This window comes from Eulemur rufifrons, chromosome 7, assembly GCF_041146395.1.
Source record: "Eulemur rufifrons isolate Redbay chromosome 7, OSU_ERuf_1, whole genome shotgun sequence".
NCBI lineage: Eukaryota > Metazoa > Chordata > Mammalia > Primates > Lemuridae > Eulemur > Eulemur rufifrons.
Genome location: NC_090989.1, coordinates 260,018,338 through 260,045,807, shown reverse-complemented (window position 1 = coordinate 260,045,807; position 27,470 = coordinate 260,018,338). Strand labels below are relative to the sequence as shown.

The window sequence follows — 27,470 nt, the reverse complement described above, 5'->3', positions numbered from 1 at the left end:
TGCAGAAGAAAAAACATTTCGATGATATGCATAAAATCACAACCACAGTAATTGGATCATAGCTATACTAATTAAGAGATGAGGAATCTATGTTCATTTGTAAGTGATTACACAAAGGAAGAGAAAATATAGGTTAAGTAACAAAATGTTAATTTTTTTATATAAACAAATTAGATATTCCAAGTTCTTCAATTTGTAGTTTAAACTTCCACATGTGCTCCTTTAGGTCCTTTTGCCTTTGATTTTGTTTCCTTTGGAATCTTTCCATTTTGACATTGTGTAAATCTGGCTACTGTAGAAACACCATCCACAAACTTGGTTTTGAAAAGAACGTTTGCATTGTTAAACATACCTTCTTTTAGCGACACTACAATGAACTTAAGAGAAAAAGAAAAAAAGCATAAAAAAATTATATAATATTATTAAAGAAGTTTAGTCCTTTATACTGAGGATGAGAATTGTTTGGAGATCATTTTGATTTTGTTATTTCTTTAAACAGTTATATTAGGCACCTAAATAAATGCTAGCTTTTTATTATTTGGTTTTAGATGTCTCAGTTTTATCTCAAGATCTTTCTTACACAGGTTTACTGTTTCCTGGTGGTTGACTGCTTCTTGCTATCTTTTGTAGCTGGCATTTATTCACTGTTTTGCTGCTAGCTCTAACAGACCTGGTGAAATATTTTTCCTTGTGATATTTTAATGTCAAAGAAGGTTTCAAGTTCCTACAGCACTACCACTAGCCCAAATGGAACCTTTACATAATTAAGGCACCACTTCAATGTTATCTGCCAAAAAACTGCCATAATAAAGAAATACACAATCTGATAAGTATGATGAATGGAGCCCCCAGAGTTGTACCATGTATATTTGGCAGTCCCAGTTCCTACACAGTCATAGTACAACAATAACAAACTCTCCCTAGTTTCAGGAGGCTTGTTTTTACTTTTTAGCCAGGACAAAGTTCCCCTATCAAGTCCCGCGTAACTGTCTGATACCTGAGCTATGTCCCCAAAACAGTTTTAATTGTACATCTTCATGGCAGCCAGCTAAACAATATTAACCCTACATCAATTCTAAATTATGACTAAATTAGATTCTCCCTCAGGTTTCAATCAACGTTTTTAATGCCTGGCTCTTCCTTTAAAAGGAGACTGAACCCTTTTTCCTCTTATACCCATTTGAACGTAAGTTTATTTAAATAGATATATAATGCTTTAATATTCTTCAATCCTAAGTATCTTACTTAAACTATTACCGGAACTTTTTTTCTAGTCTTACCTGAGAATGTGTGAAATGAGTACGCAGCATCTGTCCAATATTCTGGGTATGAGAAAGATCCAAGGCAGCATCTACCTCATCAAGGATATAAATTGGAGCAGGTTTGAAGAGGAGCATGGACAGTATTAATGACAAAGCCACTAAAGACCTAGGAAAAGGTCAGTGGAAGAACATCCATAAAAATTTGATTTTATAATACCACTTTTTATCAAAACACTGAAACAAATCTGTGATACTATTACTATGGTGAATAGTGCAGATTAATCTGAAAGATTGTCATATAAAAAAGAATCTTAAGTTTCAAATGTCAACACTTTTGTTGAATTAAAATATTTTTTATTTTAGCTTTCTACTTTTCCTCTCTTCATAAGTATATTGTTTTCATACGATAATTTTAATATTGCCATATTGTGTTCGTTCAGTACTTGTCCTTAAGAAAAGATTATGGTAGTTTTAATAGTTTTTTTTTTTTTTCCTTCCCCAATTGCTTATTAGAGCTCAGGTAGCAGGTGAGTGAGTGCTACGTATTTATTTGTTAAGACAATAGCTCTTGTCTTGGTAACAGTATAACTGGTTTAGATGTCCTCTTTTAAACTATGTAGGCACCCACATACACAGACACTATAAATATATAGGCACCATTTGCTAGGAAGCGGCAGAGATTATGGTCATTATCCTAAGTACTTTACAGTGTCAAGATGTTCAAACAATCCTTGTGTAAGATTTATAGTTACACCTACTCAAAAATTCTATAGTTCTGTTTTCAGTGCTCTTCCAGCTCACCATTCACTTTAAATGAAGCTGTTTTCATTCTAATCTGATATGAATAGTCACAATAATCTTATATTTTGTCTTAAGAATCATATTTTATTAAAAAGCCTTGTATTTTTTAATATAAAATATTTATACTTATTTAACATTAGAATAAAAATTACAATAACAATTGTCACATACTTATTCTATAATGAAATACCTCCTGGCATGCAGTACTAGAATAGTCAATCCAATGCTTGCTGCATTCCAATAGGGTATTAATTAAGAAACACATAAGTGAGGAAAGAATGTGTACACAAGTGGAGGAAAAATCAAGATTTCTAGAAAAGGAAAGGGATGAAACAGTACAATAAAAAACAAGGCATAGTGAGACTGATATTTACCTCTACAGAGGATTGGCTTTCTTTGTGCCAACTGCGTAAAGCATTCAGCTTTAAACTTAATTTTTTAAAAAAATGTATTTCACACTAAGAGTTGAACTGCTATGCTCGACAGTGGTACATCTAAAAATAATTTTACAGCATCTTAATTATGGAAATAATCTGTAGGCTCCCCCAAGAAGAGAAACAAACATTTCCTATTTTCCTCAAAACATTTTCCAGGCATTTGCTAAACATAGTTAAAAGATACCGTAATCTAAATTGTAGAATTCGATTTTGATTAACAGGCAGCAGGAACTGTCTTTTAGGTGCTTAAAATATTTAGGAATTTTATAAATGATGAAAAGTATAAATACATTTCTACTCATGAAAATAATAAAAGAATTCATAGGGAAAATTAACTTTTCTATGTACATAAAAAAAGTTACATGATAATAGGACACAGAAAAACAATTCAAGGCCTATAGATTATACATTTGACAGGAGAAAAAGCAAATACTAAATTAATAACCAATTTCAATTACGTGGATATTCATAATTTTCTTTTCGGAGGTTTTAATTATTTGGCTGCCTGCAGGTAAAGTGTTAGGACACAGGACCTTTTAAGTTTCTATCACTATGTTGATTTTCTGAGTCACTGTTGTAAGGCTGGGAAAAACTTCCCCAAATCCATGTTTTCTCCAACACTCTTCTTCATGCCTTTATGTAGATGCAAGGTTCCATCTGGTATCATTTTCCTTTTGCCTGAGAACTTCCTTTAACCTGTAGTATGATTCTGTTGGATCTAACTTTTTCAGTTTTTATCTCAAAAATTATTCATACTGCTTTCAATTTGCAGAATATTTCTGTTAGATATATAATTCTAAGTTGACATGTTTTTCTTCCAACACTTTATAGATGTTCCAGACTTTGGGCTTACATAGTTTTTGACAAGAAGTCTGAAGTCATTCTTATCTTTGTTCACTGGCACATAATATGCCTCTTTTCCTTTGGCCTGTTTTTTAATATTTTACTCCTAATTACTGGTTTTTGGCAATTTTATATATGTCTTGCTGTTTTTTTTTTTTTTTTAAGTTCATTTAAATTTACTTTTATTCTTTTTAGAGACAAGGTCTCGCTATTGCCTAGGTTAGAGTGCTAAGGCACAATCACATCTCACTATAGCCTCAAACTCCTGGGCTTAAGGGATCCTCCTGCCAGCCTGTGTCTGAGGTTCATCTCCGTTATTTTTGAGTATGTTTCTACTGACTGATTTCTCTTCGTTAGAGTCAAATTTTATTGATTTTTGTCTTATAATTTTTATTAGATGCTGGCTATTGTGATGATATGTTGTTTAATATCTCTTTTTCTTTTGTCTTCCTTTAAAGAGCACTGGGCTTTGTTCTGATAAACAATTAAGTAACATGTAGATCAGCTTGAGCTCTTTAAGGCCTGTTGTTAAGTTTCCTAGGGTGAGTCTAGTAACCTTCACTTTTAGGGACAGTATAGACCTAATGCCAAGCTCTCTGGGCCTCACAAAATTCTAATAGTATCTGTCTTTTTAACTTAGACTATGTTTGGGTTTCCTTCTCTGTATCTGAAGTCCAGCAACTGCTACTAGAGAGAAAGCCAGAGTGAACACAGGGCTCAGCACTCCTGTTTCCTCTTTGAGGTATCATAATCTTGTGCTACTCATTTTCCAATATTTGAAAATAATTATTTTTCATGTATTTTGTCTAGTTTTCTAGTTCCTTAGTCTTTTCTTTTTTTTTTTTTTTTTTTTTTGAGACAGAGTCTCACTCTGTTGCCCGGGCTAGAGTGAGTGCCGTGGCGTCAGCCTAGCTCACAGCAACCTCAAACTCCTGGGCTCAAGCAATCCTTCTGCCTCAGCCTCCCGAGGAGCTGGGACTACAGGCATGCGCCACTATGCCCAGCTAATTTTTTTCTATATATATTTTTTAGTTGGCCAGATAATTTCTTTCTATTTTTAGTAGAGATGGGGTCTCACTCTTGCTCAGGCTGGTCTCGAACTCCTGACCTCAAGCGATCCACCGGCCTCGGCCTCCCAGAGTGCTAGGATTACAGGCGTGAGCCACCGCGCCCGGCCTAGTTCCTTATTCTTGTATCTCTTTTGTCGCCTATTATTTCAATCAAATGTTCCAACCAAAATTTTTAGATCTATGTATTAGGCTCCTTAAACTCTACATGCAAAGGTAGCTAAGAAAATCAAAACATAAATAAAATTAGGGGGTAATGAGATGATGGATTACAATAAAGTATGAAAAATGAAAAATAATATTGCAAAGGTACTACTCACCTCTGACCACCACTAAGTTCAGTTAGGTTTTCTTTCCAGGTATTTCCTAAGGCAACCTTGAACTCCAGACCATCTAAAACAGTTTGCCCCTCTGGTGGTGCAAGCATAGCATTAGCACCAGGCAAAAGAGTAGAAAAAATAGACCCAAAGTCTTTGTTCACCTGGATTAAAAAAAAAATCATATTAAAATATCAGAATGCTTTCTAAGAAGAATAAGTTGTTGATATATGTACATGCAATTCAGCAGGTCCATTCTGTTGTCTGTTACTCTAACTCAGGGGCTGGCAAACTATGGCCCATGTGACAAATCTGGTCATGCCCATTTCTTTACAAATTATGTATGGGTGCTAGCGCTAGTGCTACAACAGAATTAAGTAGTTCCAACAGAGACTGGGTGGCTAACAAACCGAGAAATATTTACTATCTGACCCCTTAAAAAATAGTTTCTATTTCCAAGGGGAACTAGAAGCTATACCTCTAACTCTACTCCAAAGTTTTGACACTTTTATAGAACATATTGCAGGAATCCTTAAGACACACACAACTGTATCACATAGGAGAAGAAAACCCAAAATATTTGGAGAAGCAAACATGAAACTCAAACTCTTTTTGGAATAAAGTGTTTTCTTATTAAACTTTTCTGTTTATTGATAGGGTAGGATGGGGCTGTCATTACTAGCTAAAAACCTAAGTAGATCAGGGTGTGAGGTCCAGGAAAAAGTGGCATAAAATCAAAGGACTAGATTTGTTCAAGGTTTTAAAGTATTCTTTTCTATATGTCTCATTTCATAGCCAATGAGATTAAGGTCTTGAGGGCCAGGATTGGGACCGGGTCCCAAGAGAATACGAAGCTGTTTGGCCTGCCCTTTTCTACTGTGGCAAGACGATTACATGGGGGAAAGGCAGGGGGTAGGAAAATGGTGGAAGAGAGGTGACCTCCTGGCTCTCTATTCCCACAGAAAGAGGTGAAGAACTCAGTCGGCCACACGAGAGGACCGCTCCCCGCCAAGAACAGCGTTGTATAACTGCAGAGAAACAGCGTGGGACTTGCAACGCAGGGAAAAAAAAAGGTGAATGGGAAATACAAATGCAAAGTCTGGAGAGTGCGAGATGAACAAGAGAGAACAGAGCATGGGACGGCCATGCCCACCTGGCCAGCCAGTGCAGTGGGCTCTGACCCACAGGAGAACGTCCTGCTCCCCCACTAACCTCTACACCCACTCAGACAGGGATGTGCCTGAAGTCAGTGCAAAATCGCAGCATGAGATGGTGGGCTCTGTGGAGAGGGGACGATAGCTGGAAACATTTTGAACTCCCCCCCGGTGCTAGGACTGCAGTGGGTGGGAGAGGGACTGGTCTAAGTGATCACTTCCCGCGACCACTCCAGTGAGTTAGGAGACAAGACACCTCGCTTCCGGTGGTCAGCAGGGGCCAGCACAAAGGAGGTGAATACTGAAAAGGGGGCTCTACCCCTGGAAACAGCTGACAATTAGGCCAGTTCCAGGCAGGACAGAAAGAGCAAGACCATCTGCCAACTCCTGAGCAGTCGCCCCCAGCACTAGCTCTACGCGGGTGGATAGCCTCCATTTTGGGGGTCTACAACCTGGATGCTGTGCAGTGCTACAGTTTCGGGCAGCACCCCTCCCCAGCCTGCCCTTCCGCAATTGTTGATTCAGGCAGCAGGGCCTATGTTGCGTTGATGGGCAAATCTTGAGTGCTTTCCCATAATGCTAGTTCCCCAGCAGTGGGAGGCCGCCACCTATGGGCACCCCAGATGCTGGGAAGCTGGGCAGACTTGGGCATCACCACACCCCTCCCCTAGCCCAGCAACTTTTGCACCAGACGTGGAGGGCTCTGCCCCTGGAGGTTGGGAGAAGCGAGAAAAGCCGCTTTCCCAGTGCAACTGGTGTGAATCTGTGGGGCTTTGGTGCTCATCAATAATGATAGCCCATTGATTCAGCCTACCAGACCAGCTTAGATCGTCTAATAAGAACATAACTCTAGGCCCTGTTCTGCGCACCGGAGCAGCAGCCAACAGTGGGGTTTATGATCAAGGAAGAAAAATCCTGTTCCAATCTCTCTACATCCATGCCAGCATTTCTTGTTTTGGGACTTTTTGATAAAGACCATTCTCACTGGAGTTAGGTGGTATCTACCAGGCTCATGGATTGGCAGAATCAATATTGTTAAAATGTCCATATTACCTAAAGTGATCTACAGAATTAATGTAATCCCTATCAAAATACCACCATCATTCTTTACAGATTTAGAAAAAAATAATTCTATGCTTCGTCTGGAACCAGAGAAGACCGCGTATAGCCAAAGCAATCTTAAGCAAAAAGAACACATTGGGAGGCATCAGTCTGCCAGACTTCAAACTTTACTACAAGGCTGTAGTAACCAAAACAGTGTGGTACTGGCACAAGAACAGAAATATAGACCTTTGGAATAGGATGGAGATCCCAGATATAAAACCATCCTCATATTGTCATCTAATCTTCAACAAAGCAGACAAAAATATACACTGGGAAAAAGAATCTCTATTCAGTAAGTGGTGCTGGCAAAACTGGATATCCACATGCAGAAGACTGAAATTAGATCCCCACCTCTCACAAAAATCAATTTAAAATGGATAACAGACTTAAATCTAAGGCATTAAACCTTAATTAAGAATTCTGGAAGAAAATCTTGGGAAGACCCTTTCAGACATTGGCCTGAGCAAAGAATTTATGAAGAAAGACCCCCAAAGCAATCACAGCAACAAAAATAAACAAATGGGACCTAACCAAATTAAAAAGCTTCTGCACAGCCAAGGAAACTATCATTAGAGTGAATAGACAACCTAGAGAAAGGGAGAAAATATTTGCTTTCTACACATCTGATAAAGGGCTGATAACACGAATCTACACAGAACTTAAGAAAATCAACAAGAAAAAAATCAAACAACCCCATCAATAAATGGGCAAAAGACATGATCAGAAACTTTTCAAAAGAAGACAGACTAATGGCCAGCAAACATAAAAAAGTGCTCAACATTTCTAATCATTAGGGAAATGCAAATCAAAACCACAATGAGATATCACCTAAGTCCAGTGAGAGTAGCCTTTATCAAAAAGTCCTAAAACAAGAAATGCTGGCATGGATGTGGAGAGATTGGAACACTCTTACACTGCTGGTGGGACTGCAAATTAGTACAATTCCTGTGAAAAGTAATTTGGAGATACCTCAAAGAGCTAAAAATAGAAATACCATTTGATCTGGCAATCCCACTACTAGGCATCTATCCAAAGAAAAAAAGACATTCTATAATAAAGACATCTGCACTCAAATGTTTATAGTAGCACAATTCACAATTTCAAAGATGTGGGAACAACCCAAGTGCCCATCAACACGAGTGGACTAATAAACTGTGGTATACATAGACCATGGAATACTACTCAACTACAAAAAAAAATTGGTGAACTATTACCTCTTATATTATCCTGAACTATTACCCCTTATATTATATAAAGACTGAGGCCATCCTTTGAAGTGAGGTATCACAAGGATGAAAAAACGCTCACCACATGTACTCGCTATCAAATTAGTACTAACTGATCAACACTAAGGTGTTCACATGGTAGTAATACTCATTGGGTGCTGGTCAGGTGGGGAGGGTTGGAGAAGTAAACCTACAACTAATGGAAGCAGAACGCATTGTATGGGGGAAGAACATGCTTGTAGCCCTGGTTTGAGTGAAGCAAACACATTACATGTGACCAAAATGTTTGTACCCCCATAATATCCTGAATTAAAAAAAATGAAAAAAAAAAAAAAAAAAAAAAGAAAAGAAAAAGACTACATAGTGATTTAGGGCCAAAATGCTCACTTGTAAGAGGGTAATTTTTGTGCCTACACTTATTTGGGATTCTGGCCATCTGTTTTTAAAAACATGACTAATAATCTTAGTTCTGTAATCAAATTTTAGAGTGCAACACACAAGGATTTGACAGCCATGTTTTCTACAGAAATCTTCAAATTCAATATTTAAATGTAAATATACTTTTTTATGAATACTTATAACAAGGAAATCTCCTAGACACAAGCAGTGCTCCTAAATATAGATTTACTGAGGAACACACATTTTAAAAGCAGTTACACACCTGCTAAGTAATATCCTACACAGAAGCAAGTTGTAGTTTTATCTGGGATAGATTTCCAGAACTAGGCAATGATCATCAAAAAAGGGGGCAAGAACCACTGTCTTTCTGAGAATGATGGAAGATAGCACAGTATGTATAAACACCCTAAGTTCTTTTTCTTTTCCTATTAGGCCAGGTGGAGGAGAGACAGCTCAGGACTAAGAGTGGAGTGTTACTAAACTCTGAACACAACCATGGACCCCATGTGATAATTCCTCCAAAAGAGAAAAAAGACTTATCAAGTTAATGGGCAGCGAAGAAGACTGATGTAAAGATGAAATAAAACAGAAATTATGCAAGTATGAAAACAAATAAAAAATGCCTATAATAATCTGGCTTTGTCAATCAAGTATGCTTGATGCCAGAAGGAAGACTATAATGCTGAAAATACCTACCTTTTTAGGATATTGTGAGCATTAGATGAGAAAATTAATTTGTGAATAGTGACTGACACATAATAGGAAGAGCAAGGTTAATTTAAACAACAGATTCTAATTTGTAGTAAATCTAAGAACCATAATGGGAAAAAAAAAGAACAAAACCTCTCAGATCCAATGTTAAATGGATAAAATGGATATGTACAAGAATAATGGAGTCAACTTTTTACATGGAATTTTTAGTAAAAGACAAATATTACAGGGGAAGGGAACACTGAATTTCAAAGTCTTAGTGCAAGAAAAACAAGATGACTGAAGAGATAATTGAGTTGCCATTGCTGAAAATAAAGTTCCTGTAGAATTACAAAGAAAAAGAGGCAAGGTGCCCAAGTGAATCTCAGAAAGCATAGGTTTGCTAAAGTATCAAATAGCACAGCGACTATGTTTAGAATCTTTTAAGCAAGAGTCTTTTGCTATAGGAAAAATGAGAAAACTTTCACATGAGAGGCTAAGGAATTATCCTAAAGAGAGATATATGAAGGCAGGAAAGTGGAAATAACAGTGAAGAAGCTTGAGATCTGCCAAAGCTGTCATAAAGCAAAAATGGAATTGGGACTGTTGAGTAAGAGTCCCATAAAAGAGAGTACTAAACTTGCTCGTTCACTGTCCAATTTTTAAAGAGAAACAGGGTGACAGCATCCAGTAGTAGTCAAGTCCAAAAGACAAAATGCATTTAAAAGACAAAGTCTATGAGGTTTTAATTCAGGTATGAACATGTGCCTCATTCAAACACAAATTTCTCTGAGTATAAACTCAATGACAATATTTTTCATTCTTGCCTCCTCATAAAAAATAAAAGACATACCTTTTGCCAGGCAATATTGAGGGCTTGGTTTTTCTTTTGGTCAAGGTCTTCTATAGTTGTAAGGATTTTGGCTTTGTCATTTTCTACAATTCTCTTCTTCTTCATCAAGTCATTATACTGTGAGATAAAAAGCAGTTAATTGGGAAAATATAAAATTTCCTCTATGTTCTGAAATTCAGTCAGGAGTTAAAAAGGTTTCATTTTTTTAAATATATAATACATACTCTCCTGTTTACCAAAAAAGATATAATACATGAAGAGTTATAATATAAACCAAATTATGAGTAAAATCATCCACATATGCATCATAAAATTCAATTACTAGAATTGAGAATTTATAGTACAAGGTCTTGAAATATTTTGATTCCACAAATATTCCCTTATCTCTCAAGCAGCCAAGACAAAAAAAAACCCTGTCATATATAAATTCAAGTAAAAGTAGCCCTGAATGCTCTCTTCATCGGTCAGTCTTAACAGCAACATGAGTAAAATTTCAGTTCTTTACCATGATGTATATGTCCTACATAAGTTGGCCCTTTTATCCCTTGACTTCATGGCATCAGACTCCTCCCCCAGGTTCTGGTCTTATGGTCTTTTACAGTTCTTGGAACATAATAAACTCATTATTGTCTTATGGCCCCTGCATTGTTCTTTCTCCCTGGAATACTCTTTCTACCAGACATAACTGGTGCCTCAAATGTCAGCTTACACATTATCTCTCCAGTGTGGCCTTCCTTTGAGAAAGGCTGTAGAGGAATAATTATACTATGAACAGCTGTGGAACTTTCTAAAACTCTCCTAACTTTCTCCTCAAAGCCTCACGTTTTAAGGAGGGTTCATATTCTTCCTTAACAACTCTGGCCAGTCCTGCCATCTTCCTTGCTGTCGCTCTCCTTTATGGCCAAGATCCCAAAACCTCCTCTCCACATCGTTATCTTATTTCTTACATAAGTCTATGTGATTTCTTATATGGAGAGACACAGAACACAAGAAAAAACAAAAGGCCACCTATTGATCAACAAGCACCTTCCTCTCTTGTAAGGAGATGGGAGTTGATGAATTCTTTTGGAAAAAAAAAATGAGACCCAGTTCTCATTATATAATAAAAGCAAACAAGTAAAAGAAAAACACATTTCACCACGTTATACACCTCAAATTCAGACCAAAGATTTCCTTCCACAAATATGCCACATATTGTAAAGCTTTAATGTAAAATTGAAAACCAGCAGGAGTATTTTATAGAGAGATCGCAACATCTACATTATTAGCTTGTTTGGTATCTAACATAACCTAGATTCTTTGTGCATACTTATGTCAATAACAGTTTTAAATAAAATTCATTATAGAAAAATTTCTTAAAAGTAATTGAGCTCATAAGCATTATCAGTCTTGCAGGTATCTTATTTTACTTTAATATACAAATTCAAATAGAATTTTACAGAATTAAAGAAGGTATGGAACATTAATATAAAATTTTTAAGACTGCTCTTTTTTTATGTTGCTGTCAAGAGTAGGACTGCTTCTCCCACTGGGTTTCTCTAGTGACAGGGCCTCCCAAGTTCATTACTAGATGACATTAAAACTCCCTTCTCAGATTCTAAAAGCTGTCAGGGTAGGGGAGATGGGTAACATTATCTAGTAATTGAGAGCATTAAAACCAAGTAGATGCTGCTGTATTTACAGATTAGTGAAACAGTGGTTATGTATATAACAATTCTGGACATTACTTATATAATGGTTTCTTTTTTTTTTTTTTTTTTTTTTGAGACAGAGTCTCACTCTGTTGCCCAGGCTAGAGTGAGTGCCGTGGCGTCAGCCTAGCTCACAGCAACCTCAAACTCCTGAGCTCAAGCGATCCTCCTGTCTCAGCCTCCCGAGTGGCTGGGACTACAGGCATGCACCACCATGCCCGGCTAATTTTTTCTATATATATTTTTTAGCTGTCCATATAATTTCTTTCTATTTTTAGTAGAGATGGGGTCTCGCTCTTGCTCAGGCTGGTCTCGAACTCCTGAGCTCAAACGATCCGCCCACCTCGGCCTCCCAGAGTGCTAGGATTACAGGCGTGAGCCACCGCGCCCGGCCTATAATGGTTTCTGTATACACTAGAGTCAAAAGGAAGCAGCAGTTACGGAGTGACTGGTCAGGAGGCAGACAGCAGCATACCACCCTATTTTTCAAGGCTTTTCAGGGCAAGTGAAAGGAATGATAGAAATGGGAAGAATTAACAGGATCCAAAAGTGTTGTATTTACACCAAGAATAAGAAAATAGTCGAACATGTTTACAGCAGAACAAAAGCTAGTAGAAAAGTCATTCATGACATATAATAGAATATAAAAACAACTGATTATGAAAAAGAATGAAATAAGAAAAAAATGAAGAAAAGGGAGAAAAGGAAGGCAGAAAGAAAACAAGTATCAAGGACATCTAGCAAAAGGTTAAGTCTAACAATTGCATCAGAAATCATATAGTGCTATCAATGCCAGTCATGTCTGAATGTGGCCAGTTATTCATAGGAAATTGACTTACTCGCTCTTCTGCTTCTGTCAGTACATTCATAGCTCTCATATTGACATTTCTTCCTAGTTTCTCCTTCATTTCTTGCAACTTGTGAAGTCTCTGACCAGCTTCTTTGGGGTTGTTAGTTTTGAAATCATAGGCACTATTGGGTTGGCCAAAGAGGTGTTTCTCTGCATTAATCCAGTCATAATCTTTCAACATTTTGGATACCTAGCCACATATGAAGATAAAAGGATCTATGATTGTTTACAAACTAACATTTATAAACCAGTTTCTTAAATACTTATTAATTTTAAATCAAATATTGGGGGAAAACCCCATAATGACTATTTAAAAAAATGAAGTTCATTATTGACAGGAATAAAGATGAGTATTTTTGCCTGGAGCACAGGCTACAGAAACAAGAGATTGTATAGCAAGACATCTTTCTATTATTAAATATTTAAGCATTAGAAGAGGAGCCAACTTATAGAGAAATTTCTACAGAGTATATGCAAAACAATTCCATTAGAATGAAATATATTAATAAATCAGATGAGGTTCCTTCAGATTTTACCAAATTCTATCACTTCAAAAAACAACTTGTGAGAAGTCAAAATTCTTCTTATAATACTTAAGTGATAGATTGGTAAAATGGGAACCTAATCCTGACTGGTATCTAATAATTTTTTCTAAGAATTATAACCTAAGACGGAGAAAAAAAACTGCCTTAAATGTTGACTGTCTTTCTGCTGCCACCCACTTTTGACAATGACACAGTATATTTGTTCATATAATATGACTGATTATAAAGTTCAAATTATAGTGCTTACAGACTTTCTTCTACTAAAATTATTTAAGGTTCATTCTGACTGGTAGATTCCAATCCTTGTCAATTTGTTTATCCTTATTAATTCCATGGGTATGATCCCACCTCTGGGCCCCAAAGTAAAATTATCATTTATAGTCTATCTTCCCTACTGACCTGTAAGCTCTTTGAAGGCATTCTGTGTGCATATTGCTCATCTTTATATCTTCAGTACATGGCATTAGTATCTGATACTAGTAGCTAAGCAATAAATATTTGATAAACTATGTTTTTCATAGAATCCTTGGCTTCTAGCAGCTCGCCTTGCAAGTCTCCCCTTTTACCTCTTCAATAGCAAATAAAATCCCCTAGCAATCACCAATACTACCAAAAAACTATTAGCAATAACATTGGGATTGGTAATATCTCAGTGAATCCACTAACACTAAGCTACTAGGCTAATGGGAAATCAATAGTAATAAAATAAAGTGGGAGATTATAATGTAGCCATAAAAAATGTTCTTTAAACCAAGTTCTGTGGTTCTTTCAGAGTGTGGGGAGACTGTCTCATATATTCTTGATCCTTCTGAAGTTAAAGCTGGTGTATTTTTTATGATGCTAAAAAAGATCCTGGGCATTGAAAAGGCTGGTACCAAACTGTTATAAACTCAAAAGAAAACATGAAGGATGAATTATTAATACAACACAAATGTAGCCTCTCAACCAAGCAATAAATTTCTGCAAAAGCATGTGTTCTCTTTAAAGTACTTAAGTAAAGGCACTGTGATAAATGAAAGAAGGAAATGTTAAGAGTGATCAAAAAACAGCAGGATAACCTCAATAATATAACTGCTTGGCCAAATATCAGATTTTTTATAAAGTTACAAAAATTGACAGTAGTAACCCACATAAGGACATCTGAAAGCCAAGTAAGTACCTTTTTTAAGTTGCCTGTATATATGTTTGTGAATTATTTTAATTCAATATGAAATAAGGCAAAAAATATAAATTATTATTACTAATACATTAGAAATTAGTTCTATCAACATTTGGGGGTAAAAAAACAGTTATTTCCATGGGAGAGCACCAGGCATTTGGTAAATACATGTGGTAGATAGGAACAAATATCTGAAATTAAATTTAAAAATGAAACATGCCATTTGTTAAAAATGAACATTGTTGAAAAGCAGTTAACACATGAGGCTGTAGTTTTGCTATTTATACTGAGTCTTCTCCATCGAGTAGTTTACTAAAATTTTGCAACAGCCCAGACATAAAATTTGATTACTAAGGATAAAAATGAACACGAACGTGCCTTCGCAGCACCATCTTCAGCTTCCCGTTTATGTTTGCTGATGTTGTGGTCTAATTCCTTAATTTTAAGCTGAGCATCATTGTTTTGCTCCTTGTGTTTTGCCACTTCTGCACATTTAGCTTTAATTACACTGTCTTGGGCTGTTATCACTTCTTTTTGCTTAGTCACCTCTTCTTGAGCTTTATTTACTGACTCCTGAAACAAAAAATTAGAAGAAATTATATAGTTAGGTAAAATATTATATAAATGTTTTTAGTTTACTGAAGAATTGTCTGAGAGACTTCTGGGTAAGAAGGCAACTTGATTACAGGCAGATGATGGTCACCTAACTCTCTATACTTTCTATCATCATTAAAAAGACTAATGAATTACCACGAGAAAAAAGGGTTGAAATGCAATGTTCACGCTGAAAATAGAGAGTTTCTGCTGGATGCAGTTTAGATGGGATTAACACTGGGTGAGAGGAAGAGGGACTACTGGAAGCTGACCTGTAAGATCTCTCAAAAAAGTGACAATTCTAGAACAGTAATCAACACTTTTGTCTCATGCTCTTACCATAACAAGAGTAAAAACATCAAGAGCACTAAAGTCAAACACCTTAAGCCAACATTTCATAAAGAGATTAGCATTTTCAATTATTCCAATTTGATAAAAAAAAAGTCTTACCTTATTTTTAGCCACTTCAGCTGCCATTACTTCAATCTGACCTTCATAGGATTTGATAGCGTCATTTACAGCTTCAAGCTGTTGTTTATAGGATGCATACTCTCTCTTAAGCTCTTCCAGCTCCAGAGTGATAGCTTCAACTTCCTATAAAAGACACAGTAACTGGGTATTCACATGGGTTGTCAACTACTAAAAAATAAACACACACAGAGCAGCTAAATTAATAATATTCTCATGTAACAGTTTAGTTATCACTCAACTATCAAAAGTACATGTTAATCTTCCCCACAAGGCAAGAAAGAAGTTTATTTTCTTATACTTAAAAAAAAAAAAATGACAAATGTGTAATTTTTATGGGTTCAAAGAACTCTCCATAAATTATTTCCTTTATCCTTTAACTTCTATAGGGAAAACAATATAAAATTCCATGTAACAAATTAATTAGTGGAGATAACAGTTTTTTTAAACAAAACTACTGAACGTGCACAAAATTTTCTCAATTTTCTTCTTTCTCACTATAGCCTTTAGTTAATTAGAAAATACTTTGTACAGCTATTTAATGATAGAATCTTATAGTGAGTTAAAAAACTTGTGAAGAAAATATATTTAGGTAACATTGTATAGAACAATGATTAAGAACACAGCCTTTGGAGACAAAACTCTATGTTCAAATTCCAGCTTTAGCACTGTTGTAACCATAACATGCTCTTCTTACATCATTCTTTCAAAGTGCACATCCACATATGGGATTATCAAATAGAAACGTTGACTTGCTGAACCTCTGATATTACAGCTCCACAACATCATGTAATCCATTCCTGGTGGAGAGTTGTCCACTCCTAAGAATCCATTTACCAAAAGGCAACTTTGCTCTTTGCCTAAAATTAGCAAGCCAATGCATCCTATACTCACAACTATATGACACTCAATTATAGGGTTTTCAGAGAAATATACAGGTTGAGTATCCCTTATCAAAAATACTTGGGAACAGAACTGTTTTGGACTTTTTAGAGTTTTGGAATACTTGCATTATACTGACTGAGCATCTCAAATATAAAATGCTCCAAAGAGCATTTCCTTTGAGTGTCACGTTGACACTCAAAAAGTTTGATTTTGCAGCATTTTGGATTTGAGATGCTCATCCTGTATATTTATTTGTAAGATGCATAATTTGTGTGCTAAAGAACACAGCTTGCTTTTAGATTTGGGGATCAAATCTGATGAATAAGGCCAACAGATGATGCTCTACCACCTTCAGCTCCATGTAGACATTAAAAGATTGGTTCCGTTTCAAGAAAGGTTATTACCTGTTGTTTTTCTTTCATTTTCTTGCTAGATGCATCTGCTTTTGTTTTGGCACAATCCAATTTTTCCTGAGCATCCTTCAGCTCTCTCTCTCTTTCAGCTTCGGCATTTTTCATTTTATTCTCCAACACTTCATATTTTTCTTCAGCTTTCTTTTGAATTTCTTTAGTGTTTCTTAAAGTCTCCTCACTTTCCTCTACATCATAAAGTAGGCAAATGTGGCTAAATTAATAGTTATAGATAAAGGCTTATAAATGTAACTTTTAATAGAAGAAATGATCTGGAAAATTATAGGCTCGAGTTTAAAAAATTAACTATACCAACAATAGTCTAGAAATGGTATATTGAAACATACATCCTAAGAGCCATACTTGAATTATCTAAGATCTGTAAAGAAATAATTTCTATTGGTATAAAATTGAGTAACATAAACTTTATCCTACTTTTAAAAAGGTTTTGAAGCAACATATAAAAAAGATCACACTTCATATTTTTAACGTAACTATGTGCTTCCTAAATTCAGAACTGACAGTAAAACCATGATATTTTCCCCTAATTTTAGTTGCCAGAAAGCTTAAAAATCAATATCATAAACAAGCTTATTTTGTGTTCTTTGTCCATTTATACATATTCAAGAAACCTGTCGATAAAGTAGGCAAGTATTGTGAGAACATGTTTACAGGATACAATATAGATAAAAACATTATCCGAAAATTTATGAAAGAAACAAATAAAACAGCAAGACAGAATAGACATGGTGCTGTCACAACTGACATACATTGTCAGTGTTAGCACTTTAAGTGCAAATATAACCCTGGAAGCCATGACTGCAGAATTTCCTAAACTACCTTTCACTGCAGAACAAAAATATTAGTGGAGAAATAGGCGTGTGGATATTGTCCCAAGGAATGACAAAACAAAAACTATCATATGCAATTAAATTCTGAGAAAAAAGTATAAGACAGCTTCTTAAAATAAGGGAGATAGCAATATAGTAAATTATATTAAATATTAAAAACTTTTGTCTGACAAATACTGTGAACAAAAAATTAAAAGACAAGCACATAAGCCAAAAAAGGTATTTGCAATGCACATATCCTACAAGAAATGAGAACTCTTAAGTATGAGAACAATGAGAAAAAAAATATGAACCACTCATGGGCAAAGAAATAAATAGAAAATTCACAGAAGTAGAAACACACAAGTCCAATGAACACATAAAAAAAAAAATCCCAAATTTCACCAGCAATCAGGGAAATGCAAATTAAAATGTTAATATACTATCTCTTCATAACCAACAGACTGGAGACTTTTAAAAATCTATAAAGAAAAGGATTTGGAAAAATAGAAATTTTCATATGCTACTAGTGGAAATGAATATTGGTAAAAATGGACAGAACTTTGACAATGTATAATAAAAATGAAGACAACCCTACTCTAAGACTTAGAAATCCCATATTTGGATTTACCCTAAAGAAACACTCCTACATGTGTTAACAGAGTCCTCCAAATACCTAAAGTATGGTAAGAGATATCAACAGACCAGAGATTAAGCACAGAATGTTTTCATCTTACCAATGGTTTTTTTAAGGGCATCTAATTCTTCTTGTTGCTTGTGATATGAGCTTTGTTGGAGCTTGGTTTGTAATAAATCTGCCTCCTCAGTTTTCATCTCCCACTGTTGTTTTAGTTGGCGATACCTTACAAAAAGAGAAGTATATAATAAATGTCTATAATTTTTCTGGTATTTGAGACATAATTCAAACTTCAGGCTCTTACCTAAATTAAACTCACATATAATATAAACAATATAAGATGCTACTTGCTACAAGAATAGTTTTGATGACGCTCAAGTTTCTGAGGCATCAATTAATTCAAATCTGATTTGGTCATTAAAGGTAACAACTCTAAAAGACCAAAATCCATAATAACTATTTACAGAAATAGTCATTTTTAGAAAACACTAAAAATAATTTCTGAATAAATTGGTTTCCTTAAAAATAGTCCCTTCTGCTGACTTCCTATAAGAAAAAAGTACACACTACTCACCACAAAAATAAATTATAACCATTATACAAAATTTCAAATATTTGGTTATTAATGCCCATTTTCAAATGTTAAATAATATTCCCTACTTTTTATAATGAGACTGACAGTTTAGGAAGACTTAGTATTGAACTTAATCATCTGCACTATACTTTCTTGAAATCCTTATAATTCTATCCAAGTTCTGGCTGTTCCGAAATTTCTTTGAAAGGTATTTAGCTAATTCAGTTACAGTGAAATTTCAAGTTAATATAAATTCACAAAGTGCCTTGTCATTAGAAATTCATGAGGTTTGAGGAAAAAAGGACAAAATTTATAAAATATAAATGCTACCTTAAGTATTCTTGCCTGAAACTGTGGTATTAAAATAGTAATTTTAAGTTCAAGTTATTTAAAACTGTGGCATGTAGAAATTTTGAAGAAAAGAGATATGTTATTTTCCTGATATGGTATGAAATAATGGCTTTAGCTGATCCTTTTATTCTCCTATTTTTCAAAATCTATTTCCTTTCCTTGACCTCAGTGCCACAATTAGTCAACAAACTAATTCTGCAGAATAAGTGATCTAATACTACTCAACAAAAGTAATAGTTCTAAGCCAAATGTGGCTATGAACACATCACCTTGCTAGAGTTTCCACATATTACAAAAAATTTTGTTGTAACTTTCTAACACAAAAAGTTCATTCACTCTATGGTTAACTTAATTTATGCCAATAAAGGTAAAATGCATGCTTTGTATGTAAATGCGATGTTTGAAAGTGAACATTTTGATATAATTTATATCTTTGAACAGCCATTCTGAATGGTTATAAAAATCTCTTCCATATATAGTGTCCCAAAAGTTTTGGTGCCATTTTAAGCTTTTAAAGTTTCAGAAACTGAATGCTAAACACTGACCTCCAAAAAAATCATTTCAAAATTTATTTAGACTTTTTACACCTATATTCAGTATGGTAAATTCTGAATAAAATGTTTTTTTGAGTCCCTACTTTTGATCTTCAGAGGGACTGAAAAAAATTATAATTAGACTTTCAGATAATGCAACTTTGTAAGTCTATAACATATGAACTCCTGGAGCTTTCAAAGCAAGTGGGGTCTCTTCTCCCAAATAACCACAGGGTCACATCTTTCAGGTGCCTACTCAACAGTCATGTTCTCAGGCTTTTGCTGGCCACTGTAAAATTTCAACACATCTTTGCCCTAGGTAGTTTCTATCTCCTTTCCTGATTTACTTTTCTCTTCTCACGACTATCTAATATATGTTTTACCAATTTATCTTTCTTTATTGTCTATTTCCCCAACTATAGAAAAACTAGATGAAAGCAGAGATACTTATTTGCTTGATTCACTGCTGTATCCCCAGCTCCCAGGAATACTTAGCACATCAGGAGGCATTCAATAAATATTTATTGAGTAAATAACATTGAGTGAAAAAAAGAAGTTAAATAGCATGACCCCAATTTTGAAAAAATTAAAATATGCATATACTTCTATTATACACAAACAGAAGTAATGATGAAAAGTATACATACATAACTATACCTACACTCACAAAGAAGAAACACTATAAGGAAATACTAAAATTTTAGTGCTGACTTTCTGACGTGAACTTGTTTATCTCTTCATTAGGCAATGTGGTAGTCTTCAATATCTGTAGGATAGCCATAATGCTGCTAAACTTAGCGCAGATACCCGATCAATGCTATACTGTGTCATATAATTTCAAATAAAAAACTCAAGTATCCTCTGGTATCAGATTCCAGAGTATCTAAGGATGCCCCCACCAATCCCAGCAGCTGTTAGGTTCATTAAATCTGAAATGTCCGAATTCTAATCAAAAGTTTATTTTATTATACCTCAAGAAGCGGGAGAATTAATCAAAGTATGCACCTAAACTACTGACAGAGTTTTGCCATCTTAATGGTAGTTCATTTACACCAGCAGCGAAGAAGCCTGGAGAGCGAGTGGTGATGAAATCATGAAAGGCATTTTTAACAGCTTTTTGAGAATTGAATATTTTTCCTTGCAAGAAGTGGTCCAAAGCCTGAAAAAGTGGTAGTCAGTTGGTGCAATGTCTGGTGAATACTGTGGATGACAGAGAGTTTTCAAGTCTAGCCTCTGTAGTTTGAGAAGCATTATTTGTGTGACATGTGGTCGAATCTTGTCTTGCAAGAGGATAGGCTGATCTCTATTGACCAGTCCTAGCGTCATCACAAGCATCTTCATCATTTCATCCAATTGGTTGCAGCAGACATTCACTGTAATCGATTAACCAGGTTTCATGAAGGTATAGTGGATAATACCAGTGGTGGACCACCAAACAGATATCATTAGCTTTTCTGATGAATATTCAGTTTTGGACTATGTTTCAGCACTTCGTCTTTATCCAACCATTGTGCTGAACACTCGTGATTGTCAAAAAGAATACATTTTTCCTTACACATAACAGTATGGTGTAGAACTGGCTTGCCTTTATGTCATGACAGCAAAGAAAGGCAAGCTTCAAGACGACTTCTTTTCTGACGCTTGTTTAATTCATGCATAACCCATCTATCCAGTTTTTTATCTTGCCAATTTGTTTCAAATGGTCCAATATTGTTGCAATAGTAACATCAAACCTTGTTGCTAATTCACGCATAGGTTGAGATGGATTCACTTCTACTACATCTTTCAACTCAATCATTATCCACCTTGGTCTCAGGTCACCCACGTGGCTCATTTTCAAGATTAAAATCACCAGAACGGAACTTCTCAAACCACTGGACGTACTGTGAGTTCATCAGCCACATCTTTCCCAAACACTTCATTGATATTTCGAGCTATCTGAGCTGCATTGTTTCCACAACAGAATTAAAATTCGAAAATAACACGAATTTCTGACTTATCCATGGTTTCATAAAAATTGCTCTAAGAAAACACGTGAAAGGTAATCTCAAGCTAAAACGTGCGTTTGAAAGACTAAAGATGTACCTTCACAATAAAAATAAAACAAGAACTGTCAAAGTGAAATGTCAGAAATATTAACTGTCAAACTTAGTACTTAAGGAAATGGGACATTTCATATTTAATAACAATATATATCACAGCAGGGAGAGTAAAATATTTTTTTCCTTTTGCTTAAATAAGATTATACTAATTTCTTATAACAAAGACAATACTTTTATCAGAAAAAAATAGCATAAATTATCAACTCATAATTCATTCAAATATTTAAATAAAACCAAGGATACTATTTAAAAAATCAGAAGTCATATTTCTTTAAATGAAAGTAAATTTTCTATAATTTTCTACCATGCCTTCAATCAAAAAGCAAAACACACACACACACACAGAACTTAATCCAACAGAAGTCTTACTTTTCGGCAGTGTTTTTAAGACCTGCTAATTCCTCCTCTAGAGCCTGTAGCTCATTCTCTTTCATTCTTAGCTCATCCTGAACATCTTTGAGTTCTTGAAACTTGGTCAAAATAGAAGCTGCCTGGGATCGAGCACCTGATAGAGGCAAATTGAAACAGGGCTTGCACATTAAGCTACCACATATTAAACAATAAAAAGTCTTCTAAGAGAATTATACTGGAAATGATTCAATAGCCAATCTTTCAGTACGCTTATGAAACTACACAATTCATTCTATCACTTCATCTTTAGGACATAAAGAATTGGTAACAAACAGATCTAAGTAGATGCGGTAGATTATTTATTCAAAATAACCATTGCCTTGTCCACTGGGCCCATCCCTCCAAAGCCCATCTTCCACTCCACTGACAATAGACTTGCCCATGTGATGTGTTTTGACCAATGAAATAGGAAATGCACCTCTTTTGAAAGTAAGCTTTAGGAGGTAGCACATAATTAAGCATTTCTTCTCCTTCAGACTAAGTCCCAGAATAACATCATGGAGCAGAGGGGCATCTGACCTGCCATAAATGCAGTATAATTATGGAATAAATTTGTTGTAAGCTACTAAGATTTTGGGGCTGTTTGTTACCACATCATAATCTGACCCAAGCTCTGATACAGCTAGGCAAGCAGAGTAAACTGATTTCACATTGTAAGCAACTATAATCATCCAGTAGTGACAGAGAGGGATTATGTTGACAAGGAAACTCTGTAGATTTGATGGAAGAATGACAAGAACAATTAGAAATGCTGTTATGAACACTTTGCTAAGGGGTTTTGCTATCCCTTAAGAAGAAACTTCAAGAATATCCAAATCAATAAAACCTAAAATGTTTTTGTTATAGATATTTGAAAATATTTTCTCTTTATCTTCCATTTGAAGATACTAGTCAGTTTACTGAAGAACTTTAATACTTGATCATGAAAGTCACCAAATTGGCTATTGTTTTCTTGGCCAAAAAAGACATTAAGTCACTTGGTATTTCAAGAGGTTCTATATTGTCTACTTGGTTAAAAGCACAAACTCTGAAATCAGAGTGCCTGGCTTCAAATTCTGAGTTCTGCCACTTAATAGTGAGTCATTTAACCACTCTCTACCTTCATAGCTGCAACTGTATAACAGAGATGATAATAATATGTCTACCTCATAGTTAAGAATTACATAAGTTATTTAAAGCCCATACAGTAGGGACTTATGGAATGATAGAAAGGTTCTACATCTGCATTGTCTATCCCTTAACCATTTGAGCCCTTGAAGCGTGAGCAGTGCAACTGAGAAAATCACTTTTATTTAATAAAATGTAAAGAGCCACATGTTGCTAGTGGCTAGTGTACTGTATGCACAGTCTCAGAACTTTGCCTGTACTTAAGTACTATTCTGTGTTTGTTATGATATTATCACTTGACACAGATCTGGAAACTCAATGTGGCAAATATTACAACAAAAGGAATATAATCACCAACTAAGAATTCCTTTGAGGCATTAAGGCACCATGTGAAGGGCAGATTTTTTTGTTTTTTTCACTTTTGACAGGAGCAGTGACAGTACCGGTATATACACAAATCAGGAGTTAACATGTTTCCTGAAGTGGATAGTTAGGCTAAATATGTACTTAATAGAAAGATTTAATTTCCCAGTGACTGGAAGGAATATTCTGATAGAGCAAAAGGCAATAATAAAAAGAAATAGATTTGAGATAAAAGCAGCTAAGAAATTGATTAGTAAACTATGAGACCCTTGACGGTTATGACATTATATGATTTCTCAATATTATTAAGTACTTGTCACATGGTAAGTATTTAAAAATTAAACTCAATCCTTAGATTTACATTAAGTAAATGTAAGTATGGAATGCAAGTATACATTTGATCTTAAGTATAAAACCTGGTCGTTAGTCCTGGTTCTAACCAAAGACTAGGAATAAAACTCTGAATTAAGTCATCCCAACCCCTCTATTCCCTATTTTTAAAAATGGAAGGGAGGGCTTCCTACTTACCACACAGAATTGTGAAGACAAAAAAAATGTAAAACTTACCTCCACTTAATGTCCCGTGAGGATCAAACACATCACCTCCTAGGGTTACAGTTCTAGTCATTATCCTTTTATCAAAGGCCACTTTTTTGGCATTATCCATAGTGTCACAAACAAATGTTGTTCCAAACACAAATTCCATTGCTTTCTGAAGTTCTGGTTTATAGTCCACCAGGGAAAGAGCCACATGAACATTGTTAGGGCCAACCTGTGGGAAAAAAACAGATGTGCCATAATATATACCATTTATTTCTTTTCCTTTCAAATATTACACTAATAAGAACTGCTATAATAGAAATATAAGTATTACCTAGCATTAAAATTCTTTTTGAACTTTCTAAAAACTATGTAAAACTCAAAAGTTTTAAGGAAAAACTGCAGGCTTAAATATTGAAAGATCTATTGCTAAGTACAATATTTAGCTAATACCAGGCATTATGAGAGTTTCTATCAAGACAAAGCAATTACTAAGTTTCTAAATCCAAAATAGACTAACCTAGACACAACTTTCTCAATGTAAGTACAGTATAGGTTGAGAATCCCTTATCCTAAATGCTTGGAACCACAATGTTTTAGATTTCTGATTTTGGGGGGATTTTGGTATATTTGCATTATGCCAGTGGAACATCCCAAATCTGAAGGCCAAAAGGCTCCAGTACGCATTTCCTTTGAACATCAAGTCAGCGCTCAAGAAGTTTCAGATTCTGAAGCATTTTAGATTTTTAGATTTGGGATGCTTAACCTGTACAAGTAAAACAAAAACCATTTTGTATTTTCTTAACTGTGAAACTAGCTGGTTGGTACTATAATCATGTAAAAATGTAATAAAACTATGACATTAATAAAGAGATCAATTTTTATTTTTTGTTTAAATCAGACTTTATATGCTCAGCCTACCCTATCACCTTGTTCCACAGAAGCCAACCTATCTTCTTGATTTTTTTGAAGCTTTGCTACAGTTACACCAAGCTTTAAATAACATTTCTAGTGCTTTTTCCCAAAAAATCCAAAATGCTGCAATGAGCATTTCTTTTGAGTATCATGTTGGTGATCAAAAAGTTTCAGATTTGGGAAAATTATTCGGATTTCAGATTTTCAAACTTGGGATGCTCAAACTATGATTCCCACATCAACACAATTACATAAAATGTTTGTTTTAATTATTAGTAATTTGGTTATCCCACAACAAATATTCTTCCATTCAAATTAAACATGCTAGAGTAGCCGCCTGCCAGTTACAGAAATAAAAACAGAATTGAGTAAAACATAATAGTAATTTTTAAAAATTCCTTAATTTTCTATTTTGATCCAACTGCCTCTTTTCAGTTTTTGTTTATATAGTCTACTTCTGACCATCTTTTTTAAAAAACTAAGCATCCCTTTCGGAGCTTTATAGCAGCTGCAGAAATCAAAATGAAGGCAGCTCCATTAACATATGTTCAGTATTGTTCTTTAACATAGCAGCTACCATTAAACAGGTCTGGCTAAGGGATCTGAGTGAAAACTATCTTTGCTGTTACTTAAAATCCCAATTTACTTCTAACACTGGGATAGACCTATGGCTGAATTAACTTCCTGAGCCTTTTTAATTCAAAGGTGTCTTTTCAAGTGAAGAAATTATCAACCCAAAACACAACCTTCCAATTACTCTGTACTTATTCTCCCTCTCTTGATAGTATACATATCAATACAACTATATTTTTAAATCATTTTCATTGAAACCTCAATTTCAGCAAGGACACACTATATGCACTTAGTTACAGATTTATTCCTAGATTTCATAGAACTGTCTTTTCAACTCATGCACTTGGAATGCCTGCTCAATAACAAACTGATACTCTGCTAATGTTTTATGAATGGCTTCATGTCAGTATTACACAATCACGATAGCTTTTTAAACGTATTTCTGTGTACTCATCTATTTTCCTACTAGCAAGCATAGCACCTTAGATCCACATGAGCAGTTGACCAGGATGCTGGGCACCTGCTATGTACAGGCTGAATAGCCATCTAGAAGAACTCTAATAAAGTAAGTTTCACTACAATACTGATAGATGTCTTCCATAATGGTTGTCCTTGTAGGCATTTTAAGTATGTCTGACATTTAAAAAACTTAAAGAATTTTGGATATTTATCTATAAGCTAAATTCTACTCAGAAATCAGAAGTATAATTTTTACTATCATCTGATAGTTATGTGACTTAAGGTTTAAAGACATTCCAATGCTACACTTCCAAGTATCAAAGGAAGTTCTAGTCTTCCAACATTTCTATTCTCTCGCCATCCAATTGCACAAGAGCCAGCCCTATTTCTTGTATCTTAATTTTTATAGAACAAAATTAAAAATCTGTGGTTCTGCTTATGATCATGTGTCCTCAAATTAACATCTCCTAACTTAAAAAAAAAAAGATGAAGGTTAAACATAGACATAAGATAAAATAAGACTTACAAGATTCTGGGCAACCTTCAGAGTTTCTGGAGCAATACATCTGGCTGAAATTTTATTCAGTGGAATTATGGTGTATCGACGCTTCAGTTCCCCTTTTTCAAGTAGCTTTTTACCAGTAACCTAAAACATGCATTTGAAATTTAAAAAAATATATATTAATAATGATAGGAAACCTTAAAATGGAAAGAATACAAGTTTAGAAATCCATAATCAAATAAATGTTTACGGAGGACCGGAGAAGATGGCAGACTAGAAGCAGCTTGTATGTGCTGCTCTCAAGAAGGATAGAAAGTTGCAGGCAGAGGCCTACCTATGGATGGCTCTTCTTGGAAAGAGCATTGTAAGGAGTGACAGGGGACATTCAGAGTGAAGGAGAAGGTGATCCAGCGATTCATTCAGCAGGATTGAGGGGAACTTTGGGGAGGCATCCACACATGGGGAGGGTCAGGAGGAGAGAGCCCTGGGGCTCCACATTCACCCTGCAGGCTCTGGGCCAGATTTGTAAGTCGGCCTCCACAACCACCACCACCACAGACCTCTGGACTTATACAGGGAGCTGCTAGGAGTCTGGGCAGAGACACTTCACCACAGAGTGGGGCACAGCAGCAATTTGGTGGCTACTCATCTGAGTTTCTGCAAGTGATGCCACTCTGAGCTTTCAGGTACAGGATGCCAGGTCTGCAGGGGCTTGGCTTTGCAACACCAGCCCTCCACACAGCCACCGCAGAGTGGGTAGAGGAGCAGACAGAGTGGACACTCCCTCCTGCTGTGCCCTGTGACTGTGTGCCGAGAGC

The 27,470-nt window shown here is 35.3% G+C and overlaps 1 protein-coding gene across 1 annotated transcript in view; it reads right to left on the bottom strand.

Moving 5' to 3' along the window:
• Positions 1–200: 200 nt before the first annotated feature.
• SMC2 (structural maintenance of chromosomes 2) overlaps positions 201–27,470 on the bottom strand; it is a 46,320-nt gene continuing 19,050 nt past the window's right edge. Inside the window, exons 14-25 of the mRNA XM_069474504.1 lie at positions 26,677–26,796; positions 24,231–24,435; positions 22,152–22,287; positions 18,323–18,447; positions 16,750–16,943; positions 15,443–15,586; positions 14,777–14,971; positions 12,684–12,884; positions 10,154–10,270; positions 4,731–4,891; positions 1,281–1,428; positions 201–377 (exon numbers count right to left, since the gene is read on the bottom strand). Of these exons, the coding sequence (XP_069330605.1) occupies positions 201–377; positions 1,281–1,428; positions 4,731–4,891; positions 10,154–10,270; positions 12,684–12,884; positions 14,777–14,971; positions 15,443–15,586; positions 16,750–16,943; positions 18,323–18,447; positions 22,152–22,287; positions 24,231–24,435; positions 26,677–26,796 (1,923 nt within the window). The remainder of the gene's footprint in view (positions 378–1,280; positions 1,429–4,730; positions 4,892–10,153; positions 10,271–12,683; positions 12,885–14,776; positions 14,972–15,442; positions 15,587–16,749; positions 16,944–18,322; positions 18,448–22,151; positions 22,288–24,230; positions 24,436–26,676; positions 26,797–27,470) is intronic.